The sequence below is a fragment of the Mobula hypostoma genome, chromosome 16, assembly GCF_963921235.1.
Source record: "Mobula hypostoma chromosome 16, sMobHyp1.1, whole genome shotgun sequence".
NCBI classification, from domain to species: Eukaryota; Metazoa; Chordata; class Chondrichthyes; order Myliobatiformes; family Myliobatidae; genus Mobula; species Mobula hypostoma.
The window spans coordinates 11,641,917-11,654,501 of NC_086112.1; the positions used below are offsets into that span (position 1 = coordinate 11,641,917).

Below are 12,585 nucleotides of genomic sequence, written 5' to 3' on the forward strand. Positions count from 1 at the left end.
TTCACATCTCCTTAATTTTTTCCTCCAAAAAGATCCAAAAAGTTTTAAAGAATGTTTTTAAAGATTAGCTTTATTTGTCACATGTGCGTTGTAGTATGCATCGTTTTGTGCCAAATCGAACCAACGACTATTTGCCAGGGCAGCCTGCAAGTGTCGCCATGCTTCCAGCATCAACGTAGCATGCCCACAAACACACTAATTCTAACCATATGTCTTTGGAATGTGGGAGGAAACCAGAGCACCCAAAGGAGACTCACTCAGTCGTGGGGAGAACATGCGAACCCTTACGAACAGCGGTGGGAATTGAACCCCAAGTTTACAGCTGGTGCTGAAAGCACTGCGTTAACCACTATGTTACCATGCCACCAAACATTAAACTTGGCTCGAAGCCCCAGTTTGAAGAACTACTCACAGAAACTCGGTGTTCAACTAATGCAAAATTCCCCTGCGTTCAGAGACTCAAACATCAAGTTCCACCCACCGATGCCTCAAAGGTGATCTATCGCTAGACATACAAAATAACCTTTGCCTCAGAAGAGAACACTGTTCCATGACACCTTTTTCTTAGGGTCTCAAAAAGCCTGAAATTGTCTGAGATTTTGCACTTAATATCTGAGAAAGGATGTGCTGGCATTGGAAGGGGTCAAAGAAGGTTTAAGGGAATGATCCCTTGAATGAGAAGTTTAAAGCATGAGGAGTGTTAGATGAACCTGGGCCTGTACTCACTGGAGTTTACAAGATTGAGGTGGATCTCATTGAAACCACCAAACGTTGAAAGGCCCAGATAGAGTGCACGTGGAGAGGATCTTTCCAATGGGGAGAGGGTCCAATACCAGAGGGCACAGCCTTCGAATAGAGGGATGTCAATTTAGAATGGAGATGAGGAGTAATTTCTTTTGCCAGAGAGCAGTGAATCTGTGGAAATCATTGCTACAGATGGCTGTGAAGGTCAAGTCATTGGGTAGATTTAAAGCAGAGGTTAATAGGTTCTTGATTAATAAGGTCATCAAACTTTATGAGGTGAAGGTAGGAGAATGGGGATGAGAAGGATAATAAATCAGCCATGATAGAGGGGCACAGCAGACTTGATGGGCCAAAAGGCCTAATTCTGCTCCTATGTCAAATGGTCTCCCTTATTACAGCCAATTATCGATTAATCAGTCAATTCCGATTCTGCTTGCCTCATTTTTGTAAGCACTGTAATAAGAGGCTTTTTAGAGTGTATGAGATGTCCAGGGAGGGGAAGCACCTCTGGTGAAGGGGCATATCATGTCCATTCTGTGGCAACTCTCTCACCTTCAGACCCCCAGACACTCAGTTCTTATCTGTGGCTCCAAGCACCTGTTTGCATGTGACAGTGGCCACACCCTGGTACACCACTTCAACACGCAAAACCAGGCGGGGGTAGCCCGGTGGGCCTCCTACCCCAGCGAGAGAGACACACACCTGTCCTACCATGCAAAGTCGGCACTGGCAGACCGGATGGATGAGACCAGCAGTGAGATTCAACAGCCAAGGGGGCAGTTGTGCTTCATGGAAAGCGAGGGCATGACAAGGCCCAGAAGGACTAAACTGGGGGATTGCTGAGCAGCACAGCTTGAAATGCCAGAAGGGCCTATTCCATGCTGTATCTCAAGAAATAAAAAATAAAACCCCAAAAAAGGCCCATTGATTATTATATTAATAAATACCATTCCAAGAGGTGAAAATGGATTTCTAAGGTACACACTATATTATTTATAACTTCAAAGAAAAGGATAGTCTTACCTCTGAAGCAGTAGGCATCAAATTTTGTGTTAGGATCCGGAAACCCAGTCCTGTTGTCATATCGGTACTTGGTCCGCACTCCGACCAGCCCCCCTCCACACTGAATCCTGGCATGGACGATGGGGTAACGCACACTGCCATCCGCCAGCCAGCCATAGTCACAGCGGTCCAGGCCTTGCTTCCACGCGGCGTGCAACTGACCCGTGGTAGCCAACCGAGCATTCCTGCGCCTGCATTCCAACTTGGCTTCTGAAAACGTCAGCTTTCCTGGCGCTGAGATGTGGAACACGTTCCCTGTGGAAAAGCAGAGGAAAAAAAAAATGTCAAAATTTGCAGCAACATGGAGAAAACACACAATGGTGCATCATTAAGGACCATCACTATCAGGGACATGCCCTCTTTCAATAATAATGTCAGGGAATAAATTGTAAATAAATAAATTATATATTTGTACACATTTTCCATATCCGTACTTGTAACATTATTTGTATATAATTCCTTATCCTTCATAGTTATTGAATGTTGTTTTCTGTTGCATGTCACACCAACACACTGTAGCAAATTGCTAAGAGATGTAAATATATATGGCAGAAAGGTGGAAACTCAGTTGGTATTCATCATTAAGAACCCCCATCACCCAGGACATGCCCTCTTCTCATTGCTACCATCGAGGATTTGGTACAGGAGCCTGAAGGCACACACTCAACGATTCAAGAACAGCTTCATCCTCTCTAGCATCTGATTTCTAAATGGACATTGAACCCATGAACACTACCTCATTACTTTTTAATATTAATTAATATACACAGTATATGTAATTCTTACTGTCATTTACATTTTTATTATGTATTGCAATACACTGCTGCCACATAATGACAAATTTCATGACATATGCCTGTGATAATAACCCCGATTCTGAGTTGATCCTTGATCCTTCTTCCTTGAGGGGATGAGATACAGAAGCATGAAGATGCACACTCAACAATTCCTGAACAGCTTCTGAATGGTCGATAAACCCATGAACTCTTCCTCATTATCTTTTCACTATTTTTTTATTATAACGTTGTAACTTTTGTGTACTGCTGCTGCAGACAAATTTCACAACGTATGTCACTGATAATAAAGTTATTTCTGATTCTGATTTGCACAGGATTTTGTATATCACTTATCATTAGTTAGATTATATTCCTCTTGCTGCTTTCCATATACAGTATAGCATGGAAACAAGCCCTTCAACCCACAATGTTGTGCCAAGCTAATTAATTAAATGCTTAACTAATCACTTCTTCCTAAACAATGTCCATCTCCCTCCCTTCTCTGAACATTCCTGTTGTCTAAGACCTTTTAAGCAACTCCATCCGCTTGCCTTCATTACCACCCTCTTTCCCTTCATTTTTTTAGTTTGACCCTATCAGGAACAATTTCAGTTTTAAAAAAATAAAATTGCTAAATTTATGCTTGCTGTTCAGACCATCACATCATAAATTATAGGAGCAGAATTAGGCCATTTGGCCCATCGAATCTGCTCTGCCATTTCATTATGGCTGATCCATTTTTCTTCTCAGCCTGCCTTCTCCCCATATCCCTTCATGCCCTGACCAATCTATGTCTTAAATATACGTAAAATCTTAATCTCCACAGCTGCCTGTGGCAATGAATTCCACAGATTCACCACTCTCTGACGAAAGAAATTCCTCCTCGTCTCCGTTCCAATAGGACGCACCTCTACTCTGAGGCCGTGTCCTCTGGTCTTAGACTCCTCCACCATAGGAAACATCCTCTCTACACCCACTCTATCAAGGCCTTATTTTTTTGCTTATTATAGGCTCACTTAACTGTTTTCCTAAACGTTGGGAGTTATAAAAGTTAAAGATGAGCTTTATTTGTCAGATGTACTTTGAAACATACAGTGAAATGCATCATTTGTGTCAAATAATATCCAGGAGGGTAGTAAACAACAGGAATTCTGCAGATGCTGGAAATTCAAGCAACATACATCAAAGTTGCTGGTGAACGCAGCAGGCCAAGCAGCATCTATAGGAAGAGGCGCAGTCGACGTTTCAGGCCGAGACCCAGGAGGGTAGTGCTGGGGGCAGCCCACACGTGTTGCTGTTTCCGGTGCCAAAATGTCATGGCCACAACTAACCCTACTAACGTACGCTACTGTGCTATCACCTAATCTTGTTATTAAATCTAATACTGTTATTAGATATAACAATAATAACAATGTTGTTATTGAATCTAACATTGGTGTTTAATTGCAAAGGTGGATCCAAAGAACAAGCTTTGGTGGGGTGCCAGAGTAGCAGAGTGTTTAGTGTAATGCTGTTACAGCGCCAGCGACCCAGGTTCAATTCCCACTGCGGTCTGTAAGGAGTCTGCACATTCTCCCCATGACCAAGTGGATCTCCTCCCAGCGATCCAGTTTACTCCCACAGTCCAAAGACGTGCAGGTTAGTACGTTGATAGGTCACATGGGTGTAATTGCATCACACAGGCTCATTGGGCCAGAAGGACCTGTTACCGGGTTGTCTCTAAATAAAAAGCAGAAAATAAAAACTGGGATTATCCCAAATGCGCATCTTAATCCCACACCAACAAGATACATTTTTTGCTGGAAGTCAGCATCCAAATGAGGGAAGGATATTTCCCTCACTTTATTTGTGCCCAACTCAGATGTTGCATCGCGCAAATTGGATTACCTGAAGGAACAGGCTAAAACCATTCAGAAAGAAGGTTACGGGTGAGCTGTGTGCTCCCTCAACCAACTTTCTACACAGAGGCCAATTTTTCTGCAACTCCTTAGGGACAAAAAACTTATTTATTTTCCATTTCAGGATTTGCCATCTGTTAACAGTCTCTCTCCAAGAATCCACATAAAATCACCACCCTAGTGTCATGCCGCAGTTGTTTGACAGGGATATGTTTAAAGAGAAAATCTACACTCGTGATCTGTAATGAGATAACAGAGTGGATCGATGGTCTTTGAAGATTTTCCTAAGCACTCTAACTAAAGTAGCCAAAATATTGACCAGTCTTTCTCTTTTACAACCTGCTGATGGTATTTCCAGTATTTCCTGCTTCTGATTTAGATCTTTCAACATTTACTGATTTTCCATACGTATCATAGGGTTCTGCTGCCAGCCTACCATCTTCATCCCCGCCCTCAACTTAAACATTAAAAACCCCATACAAATGAAAAATTGGCAGGTTCTATAATGAGCTGCCAATCACAACGTTTGTATTTTAAAAATTGGCACTAAGTTCAAAGCTAAGGCCAGACAGAGACTCAGGTTGATAACCACAGGTGCTAGACAGATCTAAAAGGTCAAAGACACCTCCCCCTTGCCATAACACAATCAAGGTGCTAGTCTGTTTGTGTGCTTAACTTGTAACATCATAGCCTCTCCAAAAAAACCTCTAAGAAAATCTGTTCTGAAATGCATTTGATTTATGGAACGGGAGGTGGGTCTACTTGTAAATTAATCTTTGGGAGTGACAGTACAAAGAGATTCAAGTAATAAAATGTAAAATAAGTCCAAAGAATAACCCGCTGTGCTAAAGACAAATCTCAAATTCTGAAGCACAGCTAATTAGTCATAACAATCTGATTATTCTAATCGTCAGAGGAGAGAAAATAATTCATGAAAATTTGTCATACAATTCAAAAGCTTATGTTTTTTTAATTTAACTTACAATAGTATGCAAAAGTTTTAGGCACATATATCTCAGGTGCCTATGACTTTTGCACAGTACTGTATTTGTCAATGTGGAGTGGACAGCGTGGTTGTAAATCTGGCAGGAGCAAAGGATGTTGGGAACAGTGAGGGTGGAGCGCCATGGGGGGGGTGTGGGAGAGGTGGCAGAGGAGTGCCAGGGGCAGGGGGTAAGGCGGGTACAGACACACCCAGCCCTGAGACACCAGTCAAGGTCATTTGAGTCCAAACAATTGGTTTATTGATGATCATTGCAGAATGTCTCTCTGGTGCTTCCCACGCCCTCCCCTCTCCCTTTCCCCAATCATGATTCCCCTCTCCCTGCCCCCTTCCCACTCTCAGTCCACAATAGAGACCTGTATCAGAATCGGGTTTATCATCACTCACATGTCATGAAATTTGTTTTTTTTTGTGGCAGCAGTACAGTGCAATACATAAAATTAGTCATAGTCATACTTTATTGATCCCGAGGGAAATTGGTTTCCGTTACAGTTGCACCATAAATAATTAAATAGTAATAAAACCATAATAATTAAATAGTAATATGTAAATTATGCCAGGAAATAAGTCCAGGACCAGCCTATTGGCTCAGGGTGTCTGACCCTCCAAGGGAGGAGTTGTAAAGTTTGATGGCCACAGGCAGAAATGACTTCCTATGACGCTCTGTGTTGCATCTCAGTGGAATGAGTCTCTGGCTGAACGTACTCCTGTGCCCAACCAGTACATTATGTAGTGGATGGGAGACATTACTACAGTACTCTGCAAAAGTCTCATCACTCTAGATATTATATATATATATATATATATACACACACACACACACACTGAAGACTTTGACACAGTACATTTTGTTAAAATTTGCTTAATTTTTTTAAAATATGTTTATTCAAAAGATGCACCATCTATTATTTGGTACAATTGGTTAAAATACTGATTGGCTGGCTGCAGTCTATCAGACACTGTAAGACTTGTATGTGTCCAGGATACGGAAGCAGGCAGGGAAAATCATTGCGGGCACTACCAACCAGCAAACTCCCAAAAGCTCTCTTCTGGAAAGTGCTATAGGACTAAAACAAAAAGCTTTGACGACATCTTAAAAGTTTCTTCCCCCAGCCAGTTACTATGATCAGTCATTCTAGTTAGACCTCTCCCACACCCCACTATCTATTAACTCCTCACAGCACTGCACTGTAGATTCTTTAAGCTATTTATGCACTGTTGTTTACATTGTAAATATATGCTAGGGTTTATGTACTTACACATATTTTATTTCATGTCCAACCTATAACATTTAACTTTTTTTTTAACATAATACTTTATAATTGTTGAACGTTGTTTCTTGTTGCGTGTCACACCCTGAAGCAACACACTAGCAAATTCCTAATACACGCAAGTGCCTACGGCAAATAAAATTTCTCCTCATGACTGCTTGGGTTTTCCTCCGGGTGCTTCAGTTTCCTCCCACATTCCAAAGACAAACGGGTTAGGGTTAGTAAGTTGGAGGCATGCTATGTTGGCATTGGAAGCATACCATCACTTGTGGGCTGTCCGTAGCACATCTTCACACCGTATAATGACACATTTCACTGGATGTTTCAATGTATTTATGACAAATAAACCTAATCTTTAATCTTAATCTTTACAGTTGATCCTTGAAAGGACCAAGAAATGATCCTTACTGTTAGACAAAATCCTACAAAAGGTAGTGGATTTGGCCCAGTACATCACAGTAAAGCCCACCCAACTACAGAGCACATCTACTGTACCGTACGTCAACTGCTATTGTAGGAAAGTAGCATCCATCATCAGAGATCCCAACCACCCAGGTTCTTTTCTTGCTGCTGCCATCAGGTAGGTACAAGAGCCTCAGGACTGGCACCTCCAGGTTCAGGAATAGTTACTACACCTAAACTATCAAGCTCCTGAATAAAAGGAGATAACTACACTCACTTGCGCCATCATTGAAATGCTCCTGCAACCAATTATCTCACTTCAAGGACTATTTATCTTGTTATCTCATGTTCTTGTTATTTATTGCTATTTATTTACACTTACATATGCACAGTTTGCTGTCTTCTGCACTCTGGTTGACCTAGCGTTGATCCTGTTTATAGTTACTATTCTATAGAGTTGCTGAGTATGCTCAGAGAACAATGAATCTCAGGGTTGTATTTGGTGATACATACGTACTTTGATAATAAAATTACTTTGAACTTTGGGCAACTGTAGTGTATACAGTTTCTTATAAATTGTAAGAATCTCAGCTCTCATCCCTTGCAACATTATCTGACACCCTCAAGGTACTGATGTGCTAAGCAGGCTATTCAACTGCAGCCACCTGGACTTCCTTTCTGAAGTAGGACATTCTTTCCTAGATTGTACATGTAAGCAGGACGTTCCAAGTTCAGAATCCTCCCTGGCGAGTCCAATCATGCCTTCGATTTACACACATTTTAGCAAGGGATCACTGTGTAGTGATCCATGCTAGGAAGAGTTCTCCCATCAGTCTGGGTTAAGAAAAAACACCAAGCACGGATCAACCTGAGACTTTGCAACCTACCAAAGTCAAAGTAATTTTTTTTACCAAAGTACGTAAAGTCACCATATACAATCCTGAGGTTCAATCTCTTGCAGGCATTCACAGGAAAATAAAGAAATACAATTGAATTTATGAAAAACTATAAACAAAGACATACAAACAACCAATGTGAAAAAGACAAATTGTGCAAATTTTTAAAATTCTAAGATAATCAGTTGTAGAGTCCTTGAAAGTGACTCTGTTAGTTGTGGAATCAGTTCTGAGTTGTGGTGAGTCAAGTTATGTACTGAAGCAGACAAGTGATTTAAGCATTCATACTCTCTTTATCTTAACACTGAATTTTGACTGTAGGGATGAATTTTCAGATTTTAAATCATATCTTAAAGTTATTATAAGTATATAGAAAAATATACTGCTGACCTGTTTCTCCATAAGGGTTAGTTTTACATTCTAATCATACATTCAGTTGTAAAGGCTGAATCATCATTGCGAATGATCAGCATTGACCTAATTTTCTCATTAACCCCAATCTGTTATCAGTAGGAATAACAACATACGACAAGTTACTTATTACAACTTATTACTTAATGAGCCTTTCCTTAATTTGTGCTCAATGGATTTATTAAACTTTCAGTCTAGTTTGGTGGAAGAGGCAAGAGATTGTACGGCATTTCAGAAATGGCATTTCAATGGGTCAATTACCAAATATTATTCCAACTTGATTAAAGGCGGCAAAAATGGAGTTTAGAAGAATGTGGCCTCATTGAAACCTATTGAATTTTGAAAGCCCAGACAGAGTGGATGTGGTGAGGATATTTCAGCTAAGAAATGTCATTTTACTAGGTCAAATCCCAAAAAAAAACATTCCAACTTGATAAAAGGCGGCAAAAATGGAGTTTAGAAGATTGAAGTCTCATTGAAACCTTTTGAATATTGAAAGTCCTCGACAGAGTGGATGTGGTGAGGATGTTTCCTATAGTGGGGGAGTCTGGGACAAGAGGGCACAGTCTCAGAATACAAGGACGTTCCTTTAGAACAGAGATGAGAAGGAATTCATCTAGGCAAAGTGTGGTGAATCTGTGGAATTCATTGCAATGATGGCTGAGGAGGCCAAGTCAATGGGTATATTTAAAGCGGAAGATGATAAAATTTTGATTAGTAGGGATGTCATATGTGACGGAGAGAAGGTAAGATACTGGGGTTGAGAGGGATAATAAATCAGCCATGATGGAATAACAGAGCAGACTGGATGGGCTGTATGGCCCAATTCTGCTCCTGTGTCTTATGGAAATATTTCTGAGAGTATGGATCTACCTCTGATAAATGTGCATGTGGATTTATGCTCTCATCCATCCACTCTGCTTATTTGGAGAGTAAACATACATGGTAGAAAGAAAGAAACCTAATCAAGGCAGTCCCTTGGTCTGTTGGAACTTCGCTGGGCTTAGTCAGAGTTCCAGTCAGCTCCGCTTCACTAAGCTAACATGGTGACTGGAGAAGGAAACCATGACGACTCTTTAACTCGCTGCCAAACAATGGACTGAATGTTGACACTGGCTGAGAGGAGTCCTTTTCCTTATCTGAAGATGTCGATTATATTCCGCCCACCACTCTCAACAATCAGCAGTAAGTATGTAAAAAAATCTCAAGCATTTCCCTGCTCTGAGCATATTGCACTACTTCTGCGGCATTTTCATTCAGACTGTTTGATTTTCTTTTCCCAATGGGTCACTAAGCTTATCCAAAGAGTAACCAAAACAGGACGCTTTTAAAAAATTTTAAAAAGCGCATAGAGCAAGAACTGAGAGAGGCCATTCAGCCCATCATTCCAGTGCTTTCATTAAGATCATGATTGATCCTTTACATCAATGCTAATATTCTGAACAAATCCTATTACTCTGATTTGATCAAATCCTATATATTTGGGGAAGCGCAGTAGTGGTTAGCGCAATCACTTTACAGCACCAGTGATCAACAATCGGGGCTCAGTTCCCACCACTGTCTGTAAGGAATTTGTATACTCTCCCCATGACTGTTGTGGGGAGTCATGAGTTGTGGGCATGCAATATTGGCAACACTTGTGGGTTTTCCCCAGTGCAATCCTCCCTGATTTGATTTGACACAAATGATGCATTTCACTGTATGTTTCAATATACGTGCAAAAAATAAAACTAATCGCTTTATCTTTTTTTTCAAGGAACCGGAGATTTCAAATCCAGCTCTAGAATTCATGATAAACTAACAATAAGAATTCTCCCTTTGTCCTGATGAAGGGACTTGGCCCGATTGTTTACTTTTTTCCATAGATACTGCCTGGCCTGCTGAGTTCCTCCAGCATTTTGTGTGTGTTGCTTTACAAGAATTCCCTCTTCCCTCTATAATGAGCTGATGTGCACAAAATTACTAGATGCATTTCTCTTGTAGTGACATCTCAGCATTCACACATCCATCAATAGAATTAGCAGTCTAGAAGACTGCACCATTGTGAGTGCAGAATTCCACTATGATCAAGATTGCTGACTTCAATTAGCTTTTGGCAGCCATTTGATTGTTTTCAAGTGACAAACAGTGCACATGTTCTTGTTAACTTGTTCATATGGGATGAATAAGTGGCTAAATTAATGGCAAACAAGTGCAATTGCGGCAGGGCGGTAGAGCAGGGGTTAGCACAACGCTTCACAGTACAGGCAAACCGGGTTCAATTCCCGTCGTTGCCTGTAAAGAGCTTTTACATTCTCCCCGTGATCACATGGGTTTCTTCCGGGTACTCCAGTTTCCTCCCACAGTCTAAAGATGTACTGGTTGATAGGTTAACACAAGGAAATCTGCAGACGCTGGAATTTCAAGCAACATACATCAAAGTTGCTGGTGAACGCAGCAGGTCAGACAGCATCTACAGGAAGAGGTACTGTCGACGTTTCTGGCCGAGAACCTTCGTCAGGACTAACTGAAAGAAGAGATAGTAAGAGATTTGAAAGTGGGAGGGGGAGGGGGAGATCCAAAATGATAGGAGAAGACAGGAGGGGGAGGGATGGAGTCAAGAGCTGGACAGTTGATTGGCAAAAGGGATATGAGAGGATCATGGGACAGGAGGCCCGGGGAGAAAGAAAAGGGGGAGAGGGGGAAAAACCCAGAGGATGGGCAAGGGGTATAGTGAGAGGGACAGAGGGAGAAAAAGGAGAGAGAGAAAAAAAATGGGGTACGAGGGGGAGGTGGGGCATTAGTGGAAGTTTGAGAAGTTAATGTTCACGCCATCAGGTTGGAGGCTACCCAGGACGGAATATAAGGTGTTGTTCCTCCAACCTGAGTGTGGCTTCATCTTTACAGTAGAGGAGGCCGTGGATAGATATATCAGAATGGGAATGGGATGTGGAATTAAAATGTGTGGCCACTGGAAGATCCTGCTTTCTCTGGTGGACGGAGTGTAGGTGTTCAGCGAAACGATCTCCTAGTCTGCGTCAGGTCTCACCAATATATAGAAGGCCACATCGGGAGCACCGGACGCAGTATATCACCCCAGCCGACTCACAGGCGAAGTGTCGCCTCACCCAGAAGGACTGTCTGGGGCCCTGAATAGTAGCAAGGGAGGAAGTGTAAGGGCATGTGTAGCATTTGTTCTGCTTACAAGGATAAGTGCCAGGAGGGAAATCGGTGGGGAGGGATGGGGGCAAATGGACAAGGGAGTCGCGAAGGGAGCAATCCCTTCAGAAAGCTGGGGGGGGGGGGGAGATGTGCTTAGTGGTGGGATCCCGTTGGAGGTGGCGGAAGTTACGGAGAATTATATGTTGGACCCGGATAGGTTAATTGTTCATCGTAAATTGTCCCTTGGTTAGGCTAGGATTATATCAGGGGATTGCTGGGCACGTGTTTCAAAGGGTCAGAAGGGCCTATTCTGCATTGCTCTCAATAAATAAAAATAAAAATATTGAGGAGCCTAGCTTAATTAATAACAGCAAAGAAAGTTCAATGACTATCAGTTGGTAGAACAGAAATTCTGATTGTGCCAAATTCTTAACAGTTTCCAATTACTTTAATTTGATATTGATAATTAAAGTAAATGGGATCTTCTAAGAGCTTGGTCCAGGCAACATTTGGATTATCTGCTTCAGAGGAAATTTTGTTTAAGAGGTTTTCACAGAATGGTCAACATAGTGGGCCGTAGGCCTGTATTGTTCTGGAATGTTCATTGTTCTATGATCAGAAACAACAAACCGCAGAGTAAGAAGGAAAGGAAAACAGGGCGGGAAGAAACAGCAACTGGAAGCAAAACACAAGCTCTTTAATATTACAGCAGGAAAGATGGTCACCCCTTTACATCCCCATAGACTGTGGCTTTATACCAGACGACCATAACACCCAGCATCAGAATCAAGCCATTCAGCCCAGTGAGTCTGCCCTGCCATCCCATCATTACTGATTTATACTCAGTGACCACTTCCTTAGGTTCCTCCTGTACTTAATAAAATGGCCACTGAGTGTATACTCATGGTCTTCTGCTGCTGTAGCCCAGCCACTTCAAGATTCGACATGTTGTGCGTTCAGAGATGATCATCTGCACACCAC

The 12,585-nt window shown here is 41.8% G+C and overlaps 1 protein-coding gene across 5 annotated transcripts in view; it reads right to left on the reverse strand.

Moving 5' to 3' along the window:
• The window catches only part of LOC134357221 (versican core protein-like), a 207,601-nt gene that overhangs the window by 151,740 nt on the left and 43,276 nt on the right, over positions 1-12,585 (reverse strand). For all 5 annotated transcript variants that reach the window (XM_063068523.1, XM_063068525.1, XM_063068526.1 and 2 more), the window contains exon 7: positions 1,768-2,061. In XM_063068523.1, the coding sequence (XP_062924593.1) occupies positions 1,768-2,061 (294 nt within the window). The remainder of the gene's footprint in view (positions 1-1,767; positions 2,062-12,585) is intronic.